General features: G+C 49.9%; 1 protein-coding gene across 1 annotated transcript in view; it reads left to right on the top strand.

Moving 5' to 3' along the window:
* The window catches only part of XKR5 (XK related 5), a gene marked incomplete at both ends in the record, with an annotated part of 36,272 nt that extends 19,041 nt beyond the window's left edge, over positions 1 to 17,231 (top strand). Inside the window, 4 exons of the mRNA XM_082863621.1 lie at positions 1,465 to 2,477; positions 16,109 to 16,235; positions 16,453 to 16,575; positions 17,089 to 17,231. Of these exons, the coding sequence (XP_082719747.1) occupies positions 1,465 to 2,477; positions 16,109 to 16,235; positions 16,453 to 16,575; positions 17,089 to 17,231 (1,406 nt within the window). The remainder of the gene's footprint in view (positions 1 to 1,464; positions 2,478 to 16,108; positions 16,236 to 16,452; positions 16,576 to 17,088) is intronic.
* Between the last annotated feature and the right edge of the window lie 1,766 nt (positions 17,232 to 18,997).

An 18,997-nucleotide genomic window follows, 5' to 3' on the forward strand; every position in this document is an offset into this window, starting at 1 on the left:
CATCCTTCCTGGGGGCGTGGGCACCGTGACACTTGGGATGAAGGGACGGTGAAGCTGGGCAACCCAACCACTCATTCGGATTTTCCAGTTCTCACTGAGTCCTGTGAGCACAGCGGGGGCGGACGTAAAAAGGTCCCCCCCCCCCGCCCAATCTGCTTCACGCTCCAGTTGGAAAAGAGACGTCGGACACCATTCCTAAAATGTGTGGGGCTCCTGGGGCAGCCTGAACTGATTCTCCTGTGGTGCTGGAGGGAGTCTTCAGTGGGAACATGGGGCATGAATTATAGTCAGTGGAGCACAGGCTATAAAGAAGCAACTCTGGCTGCCATCTTGAGCTCCCTTGATAAGCATTTATTGAGTACCTACTGCATGCCAGCCTGGGGCTGCAACCAGGAACCCGGTGAAACACGCTGCCTCAGGGAGAGTCTACCTTCGCTGAACACATGTGCCTGGGACTTGCAGGATGGCGGGGAAGGGGGTCAGCTCCCATTTCTTGGCCTCGGGTGGCTCACTGTAGAAGGAGAGTGAAAATACCTCCCTCATGCTGGCTGTGAGAACTTGGAATAACGTATAGAAACGGCCGGAGCCGTGTCCCCTGCAGAAACAACACTCGGTCACATCCCATAGGAATTCTGTCTCCATTCCCCCAAAGGTACCCTGAGAGGATGCAAGGGGGCGTCTCTTAGGCTCCTTCTAGCTCCAACCTTGCTGCGATTTCCTGGCCCCTCCGATGCTCTCCCCCCTCCTTCCCTGCCTATGTCAGGTTTCACGCTGTTTATACCGAGCGCCCTGAAACCAGGCGCCTGGTCCAGTACAACAGGAAGCTGGAAATAACGTGGGAGGATTACTGGAAAGCTCTGTTAAATGAATTATTGCCGTAGCCAACACTTCTGATCAAAATAAATGAACCTGACAACAATGTGATTAAGATGTTTATGCACAAAGGAAGTATTGTTGCTGTTCATGGAAATTCCTTGATACGAGGTTTTTGATGCGTATGTTTAACCTCTGCTTGGGTCTTGTTTTTGACATGATTCCTTACCTTCCCCCTCCCCTCGCTTTGGAATCCATCAACCGGTGAGTAGATGGTCGAATTCTGAGTATCTGACCCAGTTTTCTGAGAGTAAAATGATCATTTCTACCAAACCTCTCTCTGTCTCTCTCTCTCTCACACACACATCTAGAGGACTCAGTTGGAGCATGACTCAAGGACGAAGCTATAGAATCCACAGGACTTAGACTTTGTTCTTAGATTTTCAGGTGTAGACGCAGTTGCAGCTTATGGGAGCTGGAGAAGACTTAAATTCCCCCCAAATATCCAGTTCTGGTGCTCCAACGAGTCCTGTTTTGGATCCCAAGTTGTATGACTCCACTCAAAATTGCAGAACCTGGAATTCTACAAACCACAGCGAGGACGCAGGACTTCAAAGAAGATAACCTTGTGCTCTTTTTCTTCTTTTTCAGGCAGCGTCGCGCTGGTCATTTATTACAGCCTGCTGCATCCTAAATCCACAGACATCTGGCAGGGCTTTGTAAGGAAGTCCTGTGGCGTTGCAGGGGGTGATAAAGCAGAGGGAGACTCTCCTCCCCGGGCCTCGGGGCCAGCTGGGGAGGGGCCGGAGAGCCTGGGGACCTGCCAAGAGGAAAGTGATGTGCTAACAAGCCTGGGGAAGCCCCCCAGCCCACAGTGGGGTCCCCCACAGGCTGGGGTGGAAAGCCAGATGGCTGGGGAGGCCTCTTTCCTCAGCCATCACCACTGGCTATTGGTGAAACTTGCCCTGAAAACGGGAAATGTGTCAAAGATCAACACACTCTTTGGAGAAGACAATCCTGGCTTCTTTTGTTCCCCTCCATGGGGGTTGAGCCAACACTGCAACCAGGAGAGGAAGCCCCCATCCTCCCAGCAAGAGCCCCCATTGTCACCCCACAAACCCCTAACCTCAGAGGAAGGCTCTGAGCTTCGAGTTGTCCCCAGAGCAGAGGCTGATGAAACTTCAAATTACGTCTCTTTTGCCAGCGATGATCATGACAAAACTCCTGCCCAGAAGCCGTCAGCTATGCAGCAGGAGGGCAGCCCGAAGGAAGGAGACGGGGCTGCTTCTGGGGTGCAGGGGAGGGGTGCAGGGGGGTGGCTGGGTGGAGGGGAAGGACAGGAGAGCTCCACACTCTACTTCAGTGCCACCACTGAAGGGGCCATGTCCTCACACCAAGACGGTGGGAGGGCAACTCTGACGATGTCCGTCTCTGGGAGGAGATTGGGGGAGGGCAGCCCTGCCCGGCCTGCCTCACCTCTGCCGGCCACCAAGCCCTTTCCTGCCACCATGGCCAACATCAGCCCGATCTTAGGCACCGGCCCAGGTAGAAGCTTCCATCCTAGTGGCAGAGCCCAGGGTGGCTCAGGGCATGGGGGTCAGCAGGAATCCACGAGGGACCAGAACCATCCTGCCACTGCTGGCACACAGATGCCATGGCCGAAGGTGAGCCCAAGGCCCGCTGTGGAGCCCTGCCTCACATCCACCCCCAAGTCTGAGTCCACCCACAGGGACAGCAGCTGGAGGGAAAGGCTGAAGACCGAGACAAGTTTCTTCATCTGACCACAGTCACTGTGAGATAAAGCAACAGACCAGCTAATCAAGCTGGTCATTGGCGTCGGGATAGGTGGAATCCCACTTCTGACACCTACACCCTTGCATACATCACATCCCCTCTGGACTTCTGTCCACACAGCTAGAGAATGAGAGAACCAGATTAGATTAGATAAGATCCCCTGCAAACACCACATGCCACACATATACACAGGAGTCATTCTCTAGCACAGTGTAGAAGGTGGTAGAGATAAAGCTTCCAATCAAAATTGACTGCTGGGCTTCCCTGGTGGCGCAGTGGTTGAGAGTTCGCCTGCCGATGCAGGGGACACGGGTTCGTGTCCCGGTCCGGGAAGATCCCACATACCGCGGAGCGGCTGGGCCCGTGAGCCATGGCCGCTGAGCCTGCGCGTCCGGAGCCTGTGCTCCGCAACGGGAGAGGCCACAACAGCGAGAGGCCTGCGTACGGCAAAAAAAAAAAAAAAAAAAACGGAAAAAAAAATGTGACTGCTTCCATTTACAAACTCTATGATCCTTTTGTGTCTCCCACTGTGGTTCCTAGGAAACTCAAAGGTAAAACCCAGAGTCCTATTTTGTTCTGGGTTTTCATGATACACCAAGCTCCTGACACTGGTTATTAATCCAGTTCTTTAAAATGTATTTTAACTGCATTATTTTATGAAATTCCTTGGTAAACTTCAGGACATCTCAGGCCTCTGCCCAGTGGAAGGAGAGCCAGAGAAAAACCAGAGCTGGACAGAGTTAAAGTGGTGAAAACAGATTTTATTCAGGAACTATTGCAATAGAGAAAGAGACCTCAGTATAAAGCCAGCACAACTCTGAACTCATCGTGGACAAGTGGGGGTTTATAGCCAAGGAGCTGGTGGAGCTCAGTGGATAGAAATTACTAAGAAGAAGCATCGGGGTAAAGGCGGATTCTGGCTAAACTGACCTAACAGATTCTCTCTGAAGGCAGGCCAGGGAGGTCAGACATCACCTGCGGGCTGGAAAGGGGTGAGGAACCTGATCAGATGTGGAAGGTAATCAGATGTGGAGGGTGAGGGTTTCTGGTTAAAACTGACTTAACAGGATTCCTGCTAAAGTTGGACAATGCAGGGAGGAACGTGGAAGTAGACTTGGTTGAAAAGTTCAAGGGAGCCTGAGCAGGGTTTGGTCGAGGAGAGACTCTGTCAGGAGGACGTGGAGAACGGCATCGGTGGCTCTGACCAGGACAGGAGAAGAGCCTTGTCTGACCAGGACGTCTGGCCTTTCCCCTCCACGCCAAAGGCTCACCAGGAACTGCACGCTCACTGCAACCTTGAGAAAATGGTTATGGGATGAAGCATCCACATTACTCCTTGTCTGAATCCCCATGGCCGGGACCCTCGGAGCACAAGGGTGACATTTGGAGATGACAGTGCCAGTGACCACGGGGAACCCCCTGAACTTGAACCAGTTGGGTTTATGACATCACAGCGAGGGAGAATGCACCCAGGGGCGTCTCAGGACGAGGCTGTGAGGAAGGACCGGGGACGGAGACAGTGGGGGGGGAATTGGAGAGGACCTCGGGCAGCCGGGGCTCGCTCTGGATTGGGTGCAGTTCTGTGACCTCAGCCTCACAGTCGTTCTCACCAGCAGAGAGGGCGGCCCAGAGCGAGAAGGAAGCCCCGTTTGCTAACAGCAGCCATTGCCCTTTGGGTAGAAGCGGGGGTGGGATGCGAGGCGACCTTGCTTTTGTCTTTGTCACCATCTCCACGTGGCCCCTTCTGAGGATCTTCTGCGAGAGCCTCTGTGTCCAACAGAACACATGGCCTGGCTGCGAGCATCAGATGAGTTCCCAGATGTCAGGGGCTGCTCTTTCCTCCCTCGATATTAGTAGTAGCTGAATAGCTGTCTGTTAGGCTAAGTGTCATTATGTCAGATCTATCCTATTGATGTTACTGCTTCAGTAAGTGGCCTTCACCCAGAACTTCAAAAGTGTCTGCTACCCCCATGGTACTTACTCTAAGGGCGTTTATCTTATATTTGCTGTCACACCTGCTTTTCTTCATTTTTTTTTACGGCTACCTCACTCCCTTCTTCTCCCATGAAGCTACATAGGAGGCAACAAAAGGACTCCTGGTATCCTTCAGTGCTACAGACTGTCTGCACGTCACCTCCAGACCATTGACACAAAAGAGGGCAAGCCGCCTGGCCAGCGCCGGCAGGACATTAGGGTCGGTTTCCATGAACGTTTCTATCATGATTTTTCGCCCCTTGCGGCAGCCCATTTTCTTCAGCTGTTTGCCTGGCGAGGCCCGGCTGACGGGCAGCTCACAGCAGACTCTCAGTGGAGACGCGTGGGTGGAATTGCAATTCTGGGTGTTTCTGAATGACTAGGGGTTTCACCTCTCATGAGCAGAGCATCTTAATAACCGTTTGGGGAGTGGGTCTTTGTGAGGCAATTGCGCATGCCCGCCTTTTCAGCAGAGGTCTCTGAGATCCCAGCACCTGCGCGCCTCTGTGTCCCGCTCACAGGGTGATTGACAGTGACAAGGAGACTGTTGGCAGCATCGTGGGTGGAGGTCCAGGAACCAAGGAGGGGTTGCAGGGCGCCCCAGCTTGCTGTCGCTGCCACCAGATCCAGGGGGGACCTGTAGCCGCAGTGGGGTCCTGGGTCTGCTGTGCTGTGGGTGAGGACCGATGCCAACGCGCAGTGACCGGGCAGGAGGAGGCCCAAGGGACGAAGGCCCCGTCCCCACTCTCCACTGGCACTGCCAGAGCCGGCCCCACCGGGCAGGCAGCGGACTCGGACTCTCCGTGCAGTCTCTAAAAGTGGGCGCCCCTAGCCCGGCAGCGAGGGAGGCCAGCCTTGGGGGGGACCGACCATAACCGCCCGGTTGCCCACAGCGATGCCCTCAGCTTCTTTCACAAGCTGTAGAGCAGCTGCCTCTAAACCCAGCACCCCCGAGCTGTGACGTGGCCATTTTAAATGTGCGTCCGCTTTTCGCTGTTTTCCTCACTCCTCATGCAAAAGAAAATAAAACAATTTATTTTTCTATGTCTAGTTTACTTGGACTCTGGATCGCTGGTTAATATCTTTCTATGGCCTTTGCAGCCACAGTGACAAAGTTCATTGCAAGTTCTTCTGTTAATAAGTAGGAAAAGCAAGAGAAAAATGTGGAACTGTGTGTGGTGACGGGGGCTGTCACTGTGGTGGTCAGCTGGCAATATGTACAAATAGCGAATCGTGATGTCGTACACCTGAAACTAATATAACGTTATATGTCAGTTATACCTCAATAAAAAAACAGAAGCAGATAAATAAGAATGGAAGCTTTACATCTCCTGCCACCTCTGACATTAGAAGAGACCCTAGAATGAAGACAGCTTTGAAGACCTGACACACACGGGCTGGTCCGAGGGGAAGAGAATCAGACGTGACGTAATGAGGCAACACCTTCTTTAAAAGCAGGTGTATTCGTCAGCTCTGGATGCAAAGCAAACAGCATCACATCTCAGTGGCATAAAACAACAAGCACTTATCTGTCACTCAGGTCTGTGGGTCATCTATGGGTCCCCCCTTCAGGCTGCAGGTCAAGGTCACGTGTGCTCCACATCCTGGGGTTGAGGGGCAGTGGGCACACCGGCCAGGAACTCCCAGAGGGGCAGGGCCTCCACAGGCCACACGGCCAAACCCAAGTTCTGTGGGGCGAGCGTTGAGTAGCCATCTCCCCAGTAGGTCAAAATCCTCCCTACACTCCTGTCCCGTTTCTCCGTCTCACGATCCTGGACCTCATAGCTACAGAATCTGTAACAGCAGAAAGAGTTAACACACACCTACCAAAGGCTCTGAAATTATAAATCCAGAAACAGCTTCTATTCATAGAAGTCTCGGCACTTATAACTCCAAAGATGGATTTAATATTCGTGCCCCGAGACATCTGTTTTTACAAGTCCAAAAAGAACTTTGATGCACATTTCCCCTCACCCCTGTGCAGAAGTGTCTAAAGTTTGGGGGTTTTGTGTTGGCCATTTTTGCCTTAGTTTTGATTCCATACTCATTCCTTTCTTCCTACCGCAGTCAGCCTACCAGTTCCTGAAAGTCGGAGGTTTCCACTCTGATGGCCATCAGAGTGACCAAATAGAAGACCTAGAAAGCCACCCTCTGGGGCAGGGCACTGTCACCCCAGCTCACATCTCGGCCCCTGTGCTCCTCTCCTGCATCCTTTTTGTCTTCCAGCAGAGAGAAGGGTGTTTGCCTAGCAGTCGAGGGCCTGCAGGACAGGCTTGGAGGAGTGGGGCCCCGGCAGCAGCTCCTGGGGAAGCCTGCACACCAGGAACTACCTTGTTCTGTTCACGCCTCAAGAGACCTGAGGATAGACTAGCGTAAGACATTGCTAGGCAGAGCAGCAGTGTCTTTGGTTTTTCATATTATATTCTGCTATGCCAAGCGTGAGATTTCTACATTCCTTCTGAGACTGCCCTGAATCAGTTCTCAAGCTAAAGGCTGATGACACTGAAGTTTTTTCTTTTTTTTATGGTTTATACTTTTGTTTTTTAAAACATCTTGATTGGAGTCTAATTGCTTTGCAATGGTGTGTTAGTTTCTGCTGTATAACAAAGTGAATCAGCTATACGTATACATATATCCCCATATCCCCTCCCTCTTGCATCTCCCTCCCACCCTCCCAATCCCACCCCTCTAGGTGGTTAAGTTATTTTAAGCACCAAGAAAGGACTTTACTTGAAAACTCAGTCTGGTTGTTCTCTTTAAAATAGACTATAGGGACTTCCCTGGTTGTCCCGTGGTTAAAACTCCACCCTTCCGCTGCAGGGGTGCGGGCTCGTTCCTTGGTTGGAGGACGAAGGTCCCACATGCTGCGCGGCGTGGCTAAAGAATAAAAAAGTTAAAAAACAAAACAGGCTGTTAACTTTTCTGTCCTCCAGAGTTTGATTCAATTTTCCATACTTTTTAAGATGACCAACCATCCTTGTTTCCCTAAGACAGGGAGTTTCCTGGGATCTGAGATTTTAGGGCTAAAACCCGATAGTCCCAGGCTGATCAGGATGGCTGGTCACCCTGATATCTGTTCACCCTAGTCACTTTTTCTATTTTATGTAGCCACTCAGAGAGCAGAGAAAACATTCCCTGGTGAAAAATCTGGGCGACAATGCAAGTTTGCCGAAATAAGGTCCTCCAGCACTAAACCCCTAACCCACACCCCCATCAATCTTGCAAAAATCAATTTGACTACTGTCCCCCTTGCTCATCATGAGTATCAAAGCCAACATAATGGTCAACTTTAATCTCTACCAATGCCAGGAGACGTCCTGCTCTGAAGTCAAAGCTCTAATCCAGATTTTAATTTAACATCTCTCAGGAAGGAAATCTCCAGTGGAAAAATACTATGGAAAAATCCATTGACTTTGACCACTTCATTATGGCAAGACTATACTTACGACACTGCCCATCGGGGTTTCCATTATAAATGGGGTCTAAATCTTGGTGGAACGCAAAGCATTCTAGCTGGAGCAAACCGTGGACAGGTTTCCAGCCCATTGGGGATTTTTCTGATTTGTTTACAAATTGGCTGGGGATGGGGGAAGGGAGAGAGAGGAAGAGAATAAGCAACATGGATTTGTGTTTTTAGTGTGTCCTTTCAGCTGAAACTAGGAGAACAGAGACCAACAAGAAAATAACCACCCAGTGTCAACTGAGGAGGTCATCTGAAAATTCTGGATTTCAAGGTGACATTTTGTCTTTAGTTCACCTTAGAAGATGGAGCATTCGATAAGAGAATAGAGATTTGCTTTTTTTTTTTCTTATACCTGAAGTTTGGTCAGTCGCTGAAGAGACAAGCTTTGGCCGACTGTGCCTTTGAGGGAAGCATTGAGCTGGGGAGATGGTGGTGGGGACATGAGACCTGGCTCTCTTTCCAGCTAACTCTCTGACTGTACGGAAATCAATTCATCATTCTGAGGCTTGGGTTCCTCTTCTGTAAATTGGGGATACTGTCTGTTGGTCTGGCTAACTTACAGAGTTCTTGTGGATGGCCTCAAAGCCAATGGGAGATGAACTCTCTTACCCAAGGGACAGGGTCCTTCTGTTTGCTTGTCCCATTTCCCAAGCCGAGTGTCCCAGCCACCCTCCAGAGAGAGTGGAGCCTGAGTCACCCTGTGTGGGTGGAGGTCCTCTGTCCCTCAGACCGTGGAAGGAGGGAGACACCACCACCCCTGGGATACTGTGTTACCCCAGAGCCAATGCATCCTGGATCCTGATGGAGGCTTAAACTTGTTTTTACTAAAAAGTTTTGCAGTACTTGCCCCAAAGCCATAAACTCATCTCGGGGCATCTTGCCACGGTTCTGTGACCTTGCAAGGCACAAGGGGCAAAAATTTCCTCCACAGAGTCCTGCTGGTTGGGGGCCGAGACCCTTCTCAGGCCTTGTAGGCTCATAGGGTTATCGTCAGGACCAATGATAAAATGGCCCTTAGGAAACGACTAACAAACAAAACAGGAATTCCCAAAATGTTAGGTCCCAGCCTTCCCCTCTTATAACCCCAGAACTTCTAGGGATACTGGAGGGAAAGAGATTGATTCTGGCTTCCAATCCTGTGTTTGCTTTAAATCACAGCCATGGCAAAGTGAATGATAAAGTTTTCCTTAGATATTCAGACCCTACCTTCCTTTCTCAAACGTCTGAAGAATTTGGAGGTCGATATTTTTTTTCCCAGCAGTCAGGAAGCAATGTGATTAATCTGAGTAACGGAGTGAGGTGGACAGAGGTCCAAGTTGCATTTTGTAAGGTTATAAAAACTTTCAGGATTTGGGTCATTTATTTTAAATAACTATCAGCTAAAAGGCTTAATTTGGCTTAGTTTTGATTTGGGTTTGAAATAAATGGCCAACTGCCTTCTTCTCTCACTTAATTCACGACAAGGCTTAGCCATAATTCTAAGTTGCAAGCAGCCCGTTCTATGCAGAGATCAACATCCCATGACATGTTAATGCATTAAGCGGCCATAGATCTTACTGACTTTCGCAATGAACGCGTGCTGTGCCGGGCTGTTTCAATAGGTATATGTTATGAATTTAAGCATACTGTACATCCATGCTCTGTTTTAAGAGTGAACGCTCTTGTAATCTCACATGGTCCTCAACGCTGGGTAGAAGGGGCAGCGGACAGAGGACATGTTAACTGCAGCTGCAGGCTGGCTCCCCGCACCTGCAGGGCAACGTGGGCTCAGTAGGTGGCGCCCTTGCCCCTCCATCAGCCCGCATCCTGGCCTGGAGACCCTGTTCTGTTTAATGCTCCACCTTTCATCCCTTAAGGATAAGTTTAGTTGGTTGATTTTTTAATCCATTGCTTTCAGTCAGGCACACAAACGCCCCGCCTGGATGGTACCAGCAGCTCTGAAAGGCTATGCGGGACCTTTGCATTTCCCAGCCGGCTGAGGCCCTGCCCTTGTAAGTTGTAGGCTTGAGGGTTTATTGAGATAATTGAGTGTTAAGGGCAGAGCCATTTCCCATAGAAGGAGTACAATAAATGTCCATTGTCAATAGCAAGTGGTCTTAACTTAGAAGTCAGCACTTACGAAATGACTTATTCACGGAGTTCATTCATGGGACAGACGTACACAATTCCTCACCCGCATTTCGTATAACAGGGCCAAAGGGGTGGTTTTTTTATCATGGGGACCCATGAGTCAGGCTCCCATTGCTACGGTCATTAAGGAAAAAGAAGTCATTTCTGTGTCTCTTCAGGGACAGTGAGTTCTGTGGCGTGCCATCGGTTCTGTGGTGTCCCCAGCTCCCAGGTTCAGGCTGAATCCCATGGACCTAGAAAGGACCTTTCATTTCTATGCAGTGAAAAGTATGCTTTTCACAGGCAATGGAATACTGTTCAGCACTAAAAAGAAATGAGCTATCAAGCCATGAAAAGACACGGAGGAACCTTAAATGCGGATGACTAAGTGAAAGAAGCCAGCCTGAAAAGGGTACATACTGTGTGATTCCAACTACGTGACATTCTTGAAAAGGCAAAACTACGGAGACAGTAAAACTATGGAGATCAGTGGTTGCCAAGGGCGGGGGGCAGAGGGAGGGATGGATAGGTGGAGCGCAGAGGATTTTTAGGGCAGTGAAACTATTCTGCATGATATCATGATGATGGATACACGTCACTAGACATTTGTCCAAACCCATAGAATGTGCAAGACCAAGAGTGAACCCTAATGGAAACTATAGACTTTGACTGATTATAACGTGCCCGCGTAGGTTCATCAGTTGTAACAAACGTATCATCTGGTGGGGATGTTGATAACACGGGGGGCTGTACATGGGTGGGGGCCGGAGTTAAATAGAAACTCTCTATACCTTCTTCTCAGTTTCGTTGTGAATCTAAAACTGCTCTTTAAAAGAAGTCTATCTTTTTCAGTTTTAATACTTTTTATCTACAAAAGTTGATTTACAATGTTGCATTAATTTGTACTGTACAGCAAAGTGATTCAGTTATACATACATAGACATTCTTTCTTTACATTCTTTTCCATGATGGTTTATCACAGGATATTGAATATAGTGCCCTGTGCTCTACAGTAGGACCTTGTCGTTTATCCATTCCATATATAAAAGCTCACATCTGCTGACCCCAAACTCCCAGTCCATCTCTCCAAGTCTATATTTTAAAAATTCTTAATTATTCTCTCTTCTCAGCCATGAAGCAGAACCTATTTTTATCTCTCCGAACGTTTCCTCAAGTACCTGTATGTGCCAGGCCCTCCACCAAGTGCTCGAGTACTGGAGTCAGGCGAAGAGGGTCACCAAAAAGGCGGAGGGCTTGTCTCCTTTGCAGGCTGTGAGCATCGGACGCAGCCCACCCGTGGATAGGTCAGCAACATTTTTAACCGATTACAGATGCTTTGCAAATGTTAGATCTGAAAACCTGCCAGTTTGTTTAAAGAGGACCTTGGGGCAAGCAGGATAAAACCTGGAAAGTGTCCCAGGAGTCATGCCATCTCCTTGGTGGGCCTCCCCGCCAAGTCCAGTCTGGTGGTTAGCGGTCAGCGTTGCAGTCAGCCTAGCTGGGTTCTAGTCTCTGCTCCATCCCAGAGAGCGTGTGATCCCTGCAACGTAACCTTTCTGTGTGACGTTCCCTCGCTCTGAAACAAGGGTGATAGTAACAGCCCGTGTTAAAGGATCGTGTGTAGAATCGGGTGGGGTAAGACCCGTCAAGCTTCTGGCCAAGTATTTGGCACAGATGAAAAACACAAGGTTATTAAAGATTACTTTCCCAGGTGGTAGGCATGTGGGGAGAGCTGAGTAAGCCACGAACTCATTATTTTCTTGCCTACATTTAAAACTACATCTTTTCTCTGAGACGTTTGAAATCCCTAGAAATGTGCAATACCCACTTGGCAGACTTTGTCTGCCGTGTGCTCCCAGGAGGGGTGCTCTGGAGGGATGCCCCAGGAAGGAAGCCCCAGGAGAGGTGACCCAGGAGGGAGGCCCCAGGATGGGTGGCCCACGAGGGATGCCCCATGGTAGGGAAAGGACACCAAGACTCCACCCTGTGCCTTGCGGGCTCGCTGTCAACCATTCAGACTCCCATAAGGCCAAGGTGAAACTCCTACAAGGTCTTTTGGGCCAAAGATAAAGGCCAGGAGTAGCTCACATAGAACTTTCTTTAGGGGGAAAAGAAGGATTACAATTTTTTCCTGGTTCAGAGTTTTTGACGTGCTTCTTCTTGTTTTTCTTCATACTTGGGGACAGCAGAAATGACACACGGCCACCCCATAACCGTGGTGTGCTCTCCAGTGGACCATGATATATTTACTGAGAAATTTTTAATAAATAAACCACAGGCTTGAACCCATGTGCCCTTATAAACCAGCCGGTTCTCATGGGGAGAGTTCAGGAGTTTTTATGGAGCGATACTATGTTCTCATGAGAATTTTATTAGAAATCAGAGACTTGAAATGCATCAGGCAGGGAATTTATGAGGTTACATGGGAACCATCCTTTCATTTTGTCATTCTGGGTTAATTTACTTCTTTGCAGTGTGTTGATTTACTTTGTAAATTTCAGTCATGAATTCTGAACTTTTCAGCGACTTTCAGCCAGCTGGTTGATTTCTTGAACTTTTCAATTCCCATTTTTATCCTTAAAATGAGATAGGTAATTATTGATAGCCTATATAAGAAAGTCCCAGCATCTATGGGAAACACATATTCCTGGTCAGAAGTATGTCCAAGCAGGTCTTTCCAGACGCCAAGAAATAAACAGAGCTTAGAGAAAAACATTTTTATAACTGCTTGCAATTCTTTACGTCTCGAACTTTTCCACTTCATAGTTTCTCCAAATAATTTTTTAAATTGTGTTTTGCAAAGTACCCAGTTAAAGTTTCACTCACCAAAAAAAAAAAAAAAAAAAAAAAAAAAAAACTTGTTTATTATCATGTAACCTAACTTGGAAAATAGCCCATACCCAGAATAGATGTTTGTACTGGTGAAGTGGGGAGGAAGTGTTCTAAACAAGTTTTTGTCTGGGCCTGTTCCAGCATTTCATTAATTGTGTGTTGATGGTGTGAGGAAAGACGCCAGGCCAGGACTGGCCTTGGCTGGAGTCGAGAAAGTGAGCGAGGGATGCGGGAACTAGTCTTCTATTAACCAGCTATTAACCCCTTCTATTAGCCCCTTTACTGATATCTGAGCTTGACTCCTGGGTGAAGTCCCCAATAGGTATTTTCTCTTAATCTCTAGATTTCATTCTCAAGTCCTAACTGTGTTTTTCCATCCAAATATGTGCTTCAGGAGTTGGAGTTTACTGAGCTGTGGCCACGGCATAACTATGCTTCGTCTTAACCTTTTCTATCTACTCATCACCTCCAAACTCCTAGGCACCCATTTTAGAACAAAATATTCATAATGAAACAACACAAGAAGACACCCTGGTTTCTGGCTTCAGATTTCCTGGAAAATGATTTCAGCTCCCTTATCACAGCTCAGCTATTATTTGGACTAATGGAATCCGGTCATTCCTCCAAAATGCAAACTGAACAATCCTCATCACCGTCCACTAATCTTTCCTAGGGTCGCCCATGTGCCAGGCTCTGAGCTACGCTATATACATCAGCAGGTTTACCACTGGAAACAACCCTCTAAAGAAGGTGCTAGGGGTTTCCCTGGTGGCGCAGTGGTTAAGAATCCGCCTGCCAATGCAGGGGGCACAGGTTCGAGCCCTGGTCTGGGAATATCCGACGTGGAGCAACTAAGCCCATGCGCCACAACTACTGAGCTTGCGCTCTAGAGTGCGCGAGCCACAACTACTGAAGCCCGTGTGCCCAGAGCCCATGCTCTGCAACAAGAGAAGCCGCTGCAATGAGAAGCCCACGCACCGCAACGAAGAGTAGCCCCCACTCACTACTCACTGCTCACTACTCACTACTACTGGGCAACTAGAGAAAGCCCACGCGCAGCAAAAAAAAGGAAAAAAAAAGAAGGTCCTAGGCTTCTCCCAGGCTCAGGTGGGTGAAGTGGCTTCTCCGTGATCACACAAGCAGACATGCTCTTACTTGCCCTGAGGTGCCCAGACTCTTCGGGACCAAGCTCCGACCTAGGAGACGTAGACTCTGCCCTCAGTCAGCTCTCTTCCTAATTTCAGGAATAAGGAACGTGAGACCAAGGCCAGTGCTCAGATCCCAGTGACTGCCCAGTACGATGCTGTCATTGTGTGGGAGAAACGAAGCTCTGATGGCAAATAAGCACATGAAAGAACATGCTCTGCACATCATATGGGAAGTGCAAGTTAAAACAGCAGCGAGAGACCCCACACACCTATGAAAATGGCCGGATCCAGACACTGACATCAGTGTCTGATGGGGATGCGAAGTGTCTGATGGGGATGCTGATGGGGACGCGAAGCGGCAGGAACTCTCATTCATTGCCGGTGGGAATGCAACATTTCTTTCTTACAAATTAAACACACTCTTACCTTGTGATCCAGCAGTCACACTCCTTGGTATCTACCCAAAGGAGTTGAAAACTTACATCCACCCAAAAATCTGCACGTAGACGTTTATATCAGCTTATTCATAGTTGCCCAAACTTGGAAGCAACCGAGATGTCTCTCAGTAGGTGAATGGATACATAAACCGTGGTCCACCCAGACAACGGGATGTTATTTAGTGATAAAAAGAAATGAGCTGTCAAGCCATGAAAAGGCATGGGGAACCTTAAGTGCACAGGACAAAGTGAAAGAAGCCAATCTGAAAAGGGTTCATACTGTCTGGTTCCACCTCTATGACATTCTGGAAAAGGCCAAACTACAGAGATGGTAAAGATCCTCACAGGTTGGGGGTTGGAAAGGATGAAGGGGTGAAACATAGAGGGTTTTTAGGGTGATGAAAATACTCTGTAGGATGCGATAGTGGTGGATACGCAGCGTAATCTATTTGTCCGAACCTATAGGATGTACAACCCCAAGAGTGAAGCCTAATGTAAACTACGGACTCTGGGTCATGGTGATCTATCCGTCAGTGGAGGCTCATTGATTGAAACAAGGGTAGCACGTGGCTCAGGGTGTAGCTGGTGAGGAAGGCTGTGTGTGGATGGGGCAGGGGATCTGGGGGGAATCTCTGCACCTTCCACTCAATTTTGCTGTGAACTTAAAACTGCTCTCAAAAAATAAAGACTATGAAGAAAAAGAAAACAAATGATCAAAGGTGCCCTGGACTCAGGGAACGGTGACCCCAGTGGCCTGAGAGCAGGCACCCTGAAGCAGGGTTTCACCATCTTAACAAGCATCAAAGTACATCAAAATGAGCAATCCGGCTCATTGCTGTGGAGGATGCATCCTGCAGGGCACAGAGTGTTGGTCACAAGATGGAGACAGGCAGGAAGCCTTCCTGGTGGAGGAGGCCTTGCAGGGCGTGAGGGCCCATGGCTGGATAGGAGGCAAGAGCCGGGCCTGGACCAGGGCCTCTCGCTCATCTGGCTGTGGTCTTTGCCCTGGGATTTTGCCTCGAGATTCCTCTGCTATCTGCCCTGGCCTCTTTTTTTCTGAGAATTGTTAACAAATTGGTTTCTTCCACCTCCAGGCAAGCTGTGTTTTGGAGACGAGCCAAGGAAAATACCCACTGAATACAAACCAGTCTCACAGAACATGCCCAGCAAAGTGCACAGGAAACGCTTTGTTCTCAGCCAGCACTGCAGATGGTCTCTCCTCCCTCCTTCCTCAGAGGCCTGAGGGCCTGGGTGGCAGGTATCGAGGGACCACACTCTCCACGGGTCTGCAAGGAAGGACAAACGGGCCCTGGGGGGGGGACTCCTCCCGCCTCAGTTGGGATGTTTCCAGCATCACACACAGAGGAAAGTCTTCCAGCCCTGGGAGAAAGCTCGGTCTCCTGGGAGCTGCTCCAGAGAGCACAGCCTCCAGATTAGAGGCTTCCGGGGGTGGGGACCACAGCGGGGTTAGAGGAAAACTAGATAAGTCCAAGTGGCCCCGGCTGGGGCGGCAGCCTACCCCGTGTCCCCGCCCCCAGCTTGGATGGTACTGCTGCTGCCCAGACAAAGGGGTCTCGGGCATCACAGTTGAGATTCCAAACCGGCTTCCACTGGGGCTCTCTCTGCGGCCCGTCCCCAAGGCCCTGCTCCAGTCTGGGCGGGAAGGTGACCCCCTGTCCACTGTCTCCTGCTTTTAACCAATTGCCCCATCAGGGGTTAGGGTGATGAGGGTGCCCGGTGTCTTCCTTTCTTTCCTCCTCCAGAGAGTTCCCCAACATTTGGAGAGGCTCTGTGCCGGAAGCAAAGGCACTGAGGCCGGGCAATGGTCCCCTTTCTTCAAGGGAAGGCGTGGACACCCCCGGTGGCGTGTCTGTTCCAACAGCTGTGACCCACCACCTGCCTGTCGTCCTCACCTACAAGGCTGAGCTCAAAGCAGGACGCAGGGCAAAGCCGCTGCACCTGCACGTTCGGGAGCCCCACCCGCCGGAAAACAGCTTCGCCTGGGGTGAGAGCAGAGCCTGGCCAGAGCCCAGCTGCGGAGCGAGGGACCTGCTGGCCTCCTGGAATCTGTTCCTCCTGCACACGGAACGGTAACCAGCTCTCCGTGCAGGGCTGGGGGGCGCGGCGGGTGAAGGAGATCCGCTGGAGCTTCTCCTTCCTGTGAGCTGTTTCCCTGCACAGGTGGTGACCGTGGCCTCTGATCGCTCCCAGCAGACGTGGGCCCGGGGTGGCTTCGCCCCGCACTGCACCCCGGGGCTTAGGACCCTGCCTGGTTCTAATACCTTAAGTACTCAATATGCATTTATTGAATAAATGACTTTTCGATGTCTTTGTGCAGTGAAATAGCAAGGAGACCCTTTGGCGTGGTGAGTCTGGAGTGAGGGGCATCTCCAGAGCCTGAGGAGACAAGGCCCTCATCAGCAGCTGTTGAGGGGCCCCTGTGCTCCCCTCTCCAGAGGATGCGTGTGCAGCTGCTGAGGGCCCCAAGCCCCTCCCCACCTCCCCTTGGTCCCCACAGGCCAGACCGTCGCCCAGAAGTTCGAGAGGTTTGATGGCAACTTTAACTCACCCTCCAACACTGATAGCCGTTACCCAGGCTCTGGGAGGAAACCCGCAAAGCAGGAAACCAGCTTCACTGTAAATCCCCCCTCTTCACTCTGAGGGGGGCTCTTTGTGCTTCTTCTTCGGAAATGCGTGACCCACCTCCCCTTCTCCCCTGCGATGTCACCCACGGCACTGACACTGACACCCTCCCCTGTGCCTCAATCTAACCGAACTGGGAAGATGGACCCCATCAGGGGAGCCTCTTAACTTCCCATATTTTCCCCTGGAAAGCGGTTGGGAGTTTCACGCACCCTCTCTTCTATCTCCTGTCCTCTTCCTTATAGGATCCCGTCTCCCACCCTGCCACCTCCATCCCTTCCTGCTTCCCCCGACCTCCCTCCATGAGTTATCCTCACCACCTCTCTCTCTACATGCTTCTGCTAAGACTCAAAACACACCTGAGTGTCCACACAAAGAAATATTGCTTCTAACCCTTCCCTGGCCCTGCCGCCTCCTCAGGCCACATTCTCTCCCTTCCCTGCTGCGTCTCCAAGTCCAGCCCAGCCCCTGAGGCTGCCTCCATCCTCGGGCTCTCCCTGAGGCTAACCCTAACTCTAACCCTAACCCTAACCCTAACCCTAACCCTAACTCTAAACCTAACCCTAACCCTAACCCTAACTCTAAACCTAACCCTAACCCTAACACTAACCCTAGCCCCCATCCTCGGGATCTCCCTGAGGCTAACTCTAACCCTAACCCTAACCCGATGCATGGCCTCCAGCTGACACAGAGAATGTATTTGGTCTCGAAGAAGCCTCAGGGGCCATCGAACCTGACCCTCTCCTTTCAAGGCTGAAAGACAACAGAGGTGACATTACTGGCCCAGAGTCGCAGGAGTTAGGGTGGACTCAGGATCCGGACCCTGACCTCCCCTTTTCCGTTCGGAGCGCTCTCCACTCTCACTCAGCTCGGCATCCCGGGACCGCGCACATTTCAGCACAGCAGACTTCCCACTCCACAGCTCACCGGCTTCTCTTTCTGCCTCTCCGAAGGCTCCTGCTTGGGCTGGTTCCCTCCCCCGCCTGCCCCTCCCCCACTGGCCCACAGATGCTGCCATCTGGACACTAACTGTTCCCTAACCCCCTAGCTCCCCCTTAGCCAGCCCTTCCAACCCTACACTTCATCCTGATGCCAGCACTCCTCTCCTCCTGTGATTTAACACAGGGAACCAATTCTCTGCATTTCCTTCTCCAGGCTCTGCTCTTGAGGTGGGGTGTCTCTCCCATCTCATTGCGTTTCTGCAATAATGATGAAGACAGTGTACACAGACAGAGCCCGTGTTCCTTGGACAGTGGGGAAAAGGGTTGAGGCAAAAGACATTTTAAAATAATTTACTATCCAATGATCAGTTTGTTAAGTGTGAATATTTTCATAATTTCCTTTAAACAGAACATAGTTCCCTTTCCAGAGGGCAGATTTACATCCTCAACAAATTCTTTTCGCATCTGTCTCAAGTCCTGAGTTAAAGCACCACCGTACGTTTGTCCAGTAGAAGATATGCTGGATGCAGTACCACTGTACCTGCTGCATAAGACTTAGACATCCTCTGTTTAGAGAGCTAATCAGGGAAATGTTTTTTTTTTTTTTTCTTTCCCTCCCCACATATCCCCAAGACAGTCCTGCTGAAAAAAAAAAGAAAGAAGAATTCTAGGACTTGTCCACTGCACCCTAATAATAGAAACAATAACACTTTGTGCAGAAATGTGTAATGAGGTTGTTTAAAATACCTTCTTTGTAACACTTGGCAATTTTCAAGATACTTCTCATCATGCTTTGGCCATCTCCCCGAAAGATTCTATTTTTATCTGAAAATGTACACACCA

The sequence above is a fragment of the Leucopleurus acutus genome (assembly GCF_964270905.1).
Source record: "Leucopleurus acutus genome assembly, chromosome: 21".
Classification (NCBI taxonomy): Eukaryota; Metazoa; Chordata; class Mammalia; order Artiodactyla; family Delphinidae; genus Leucopleurus; species Leucopleurus acutus.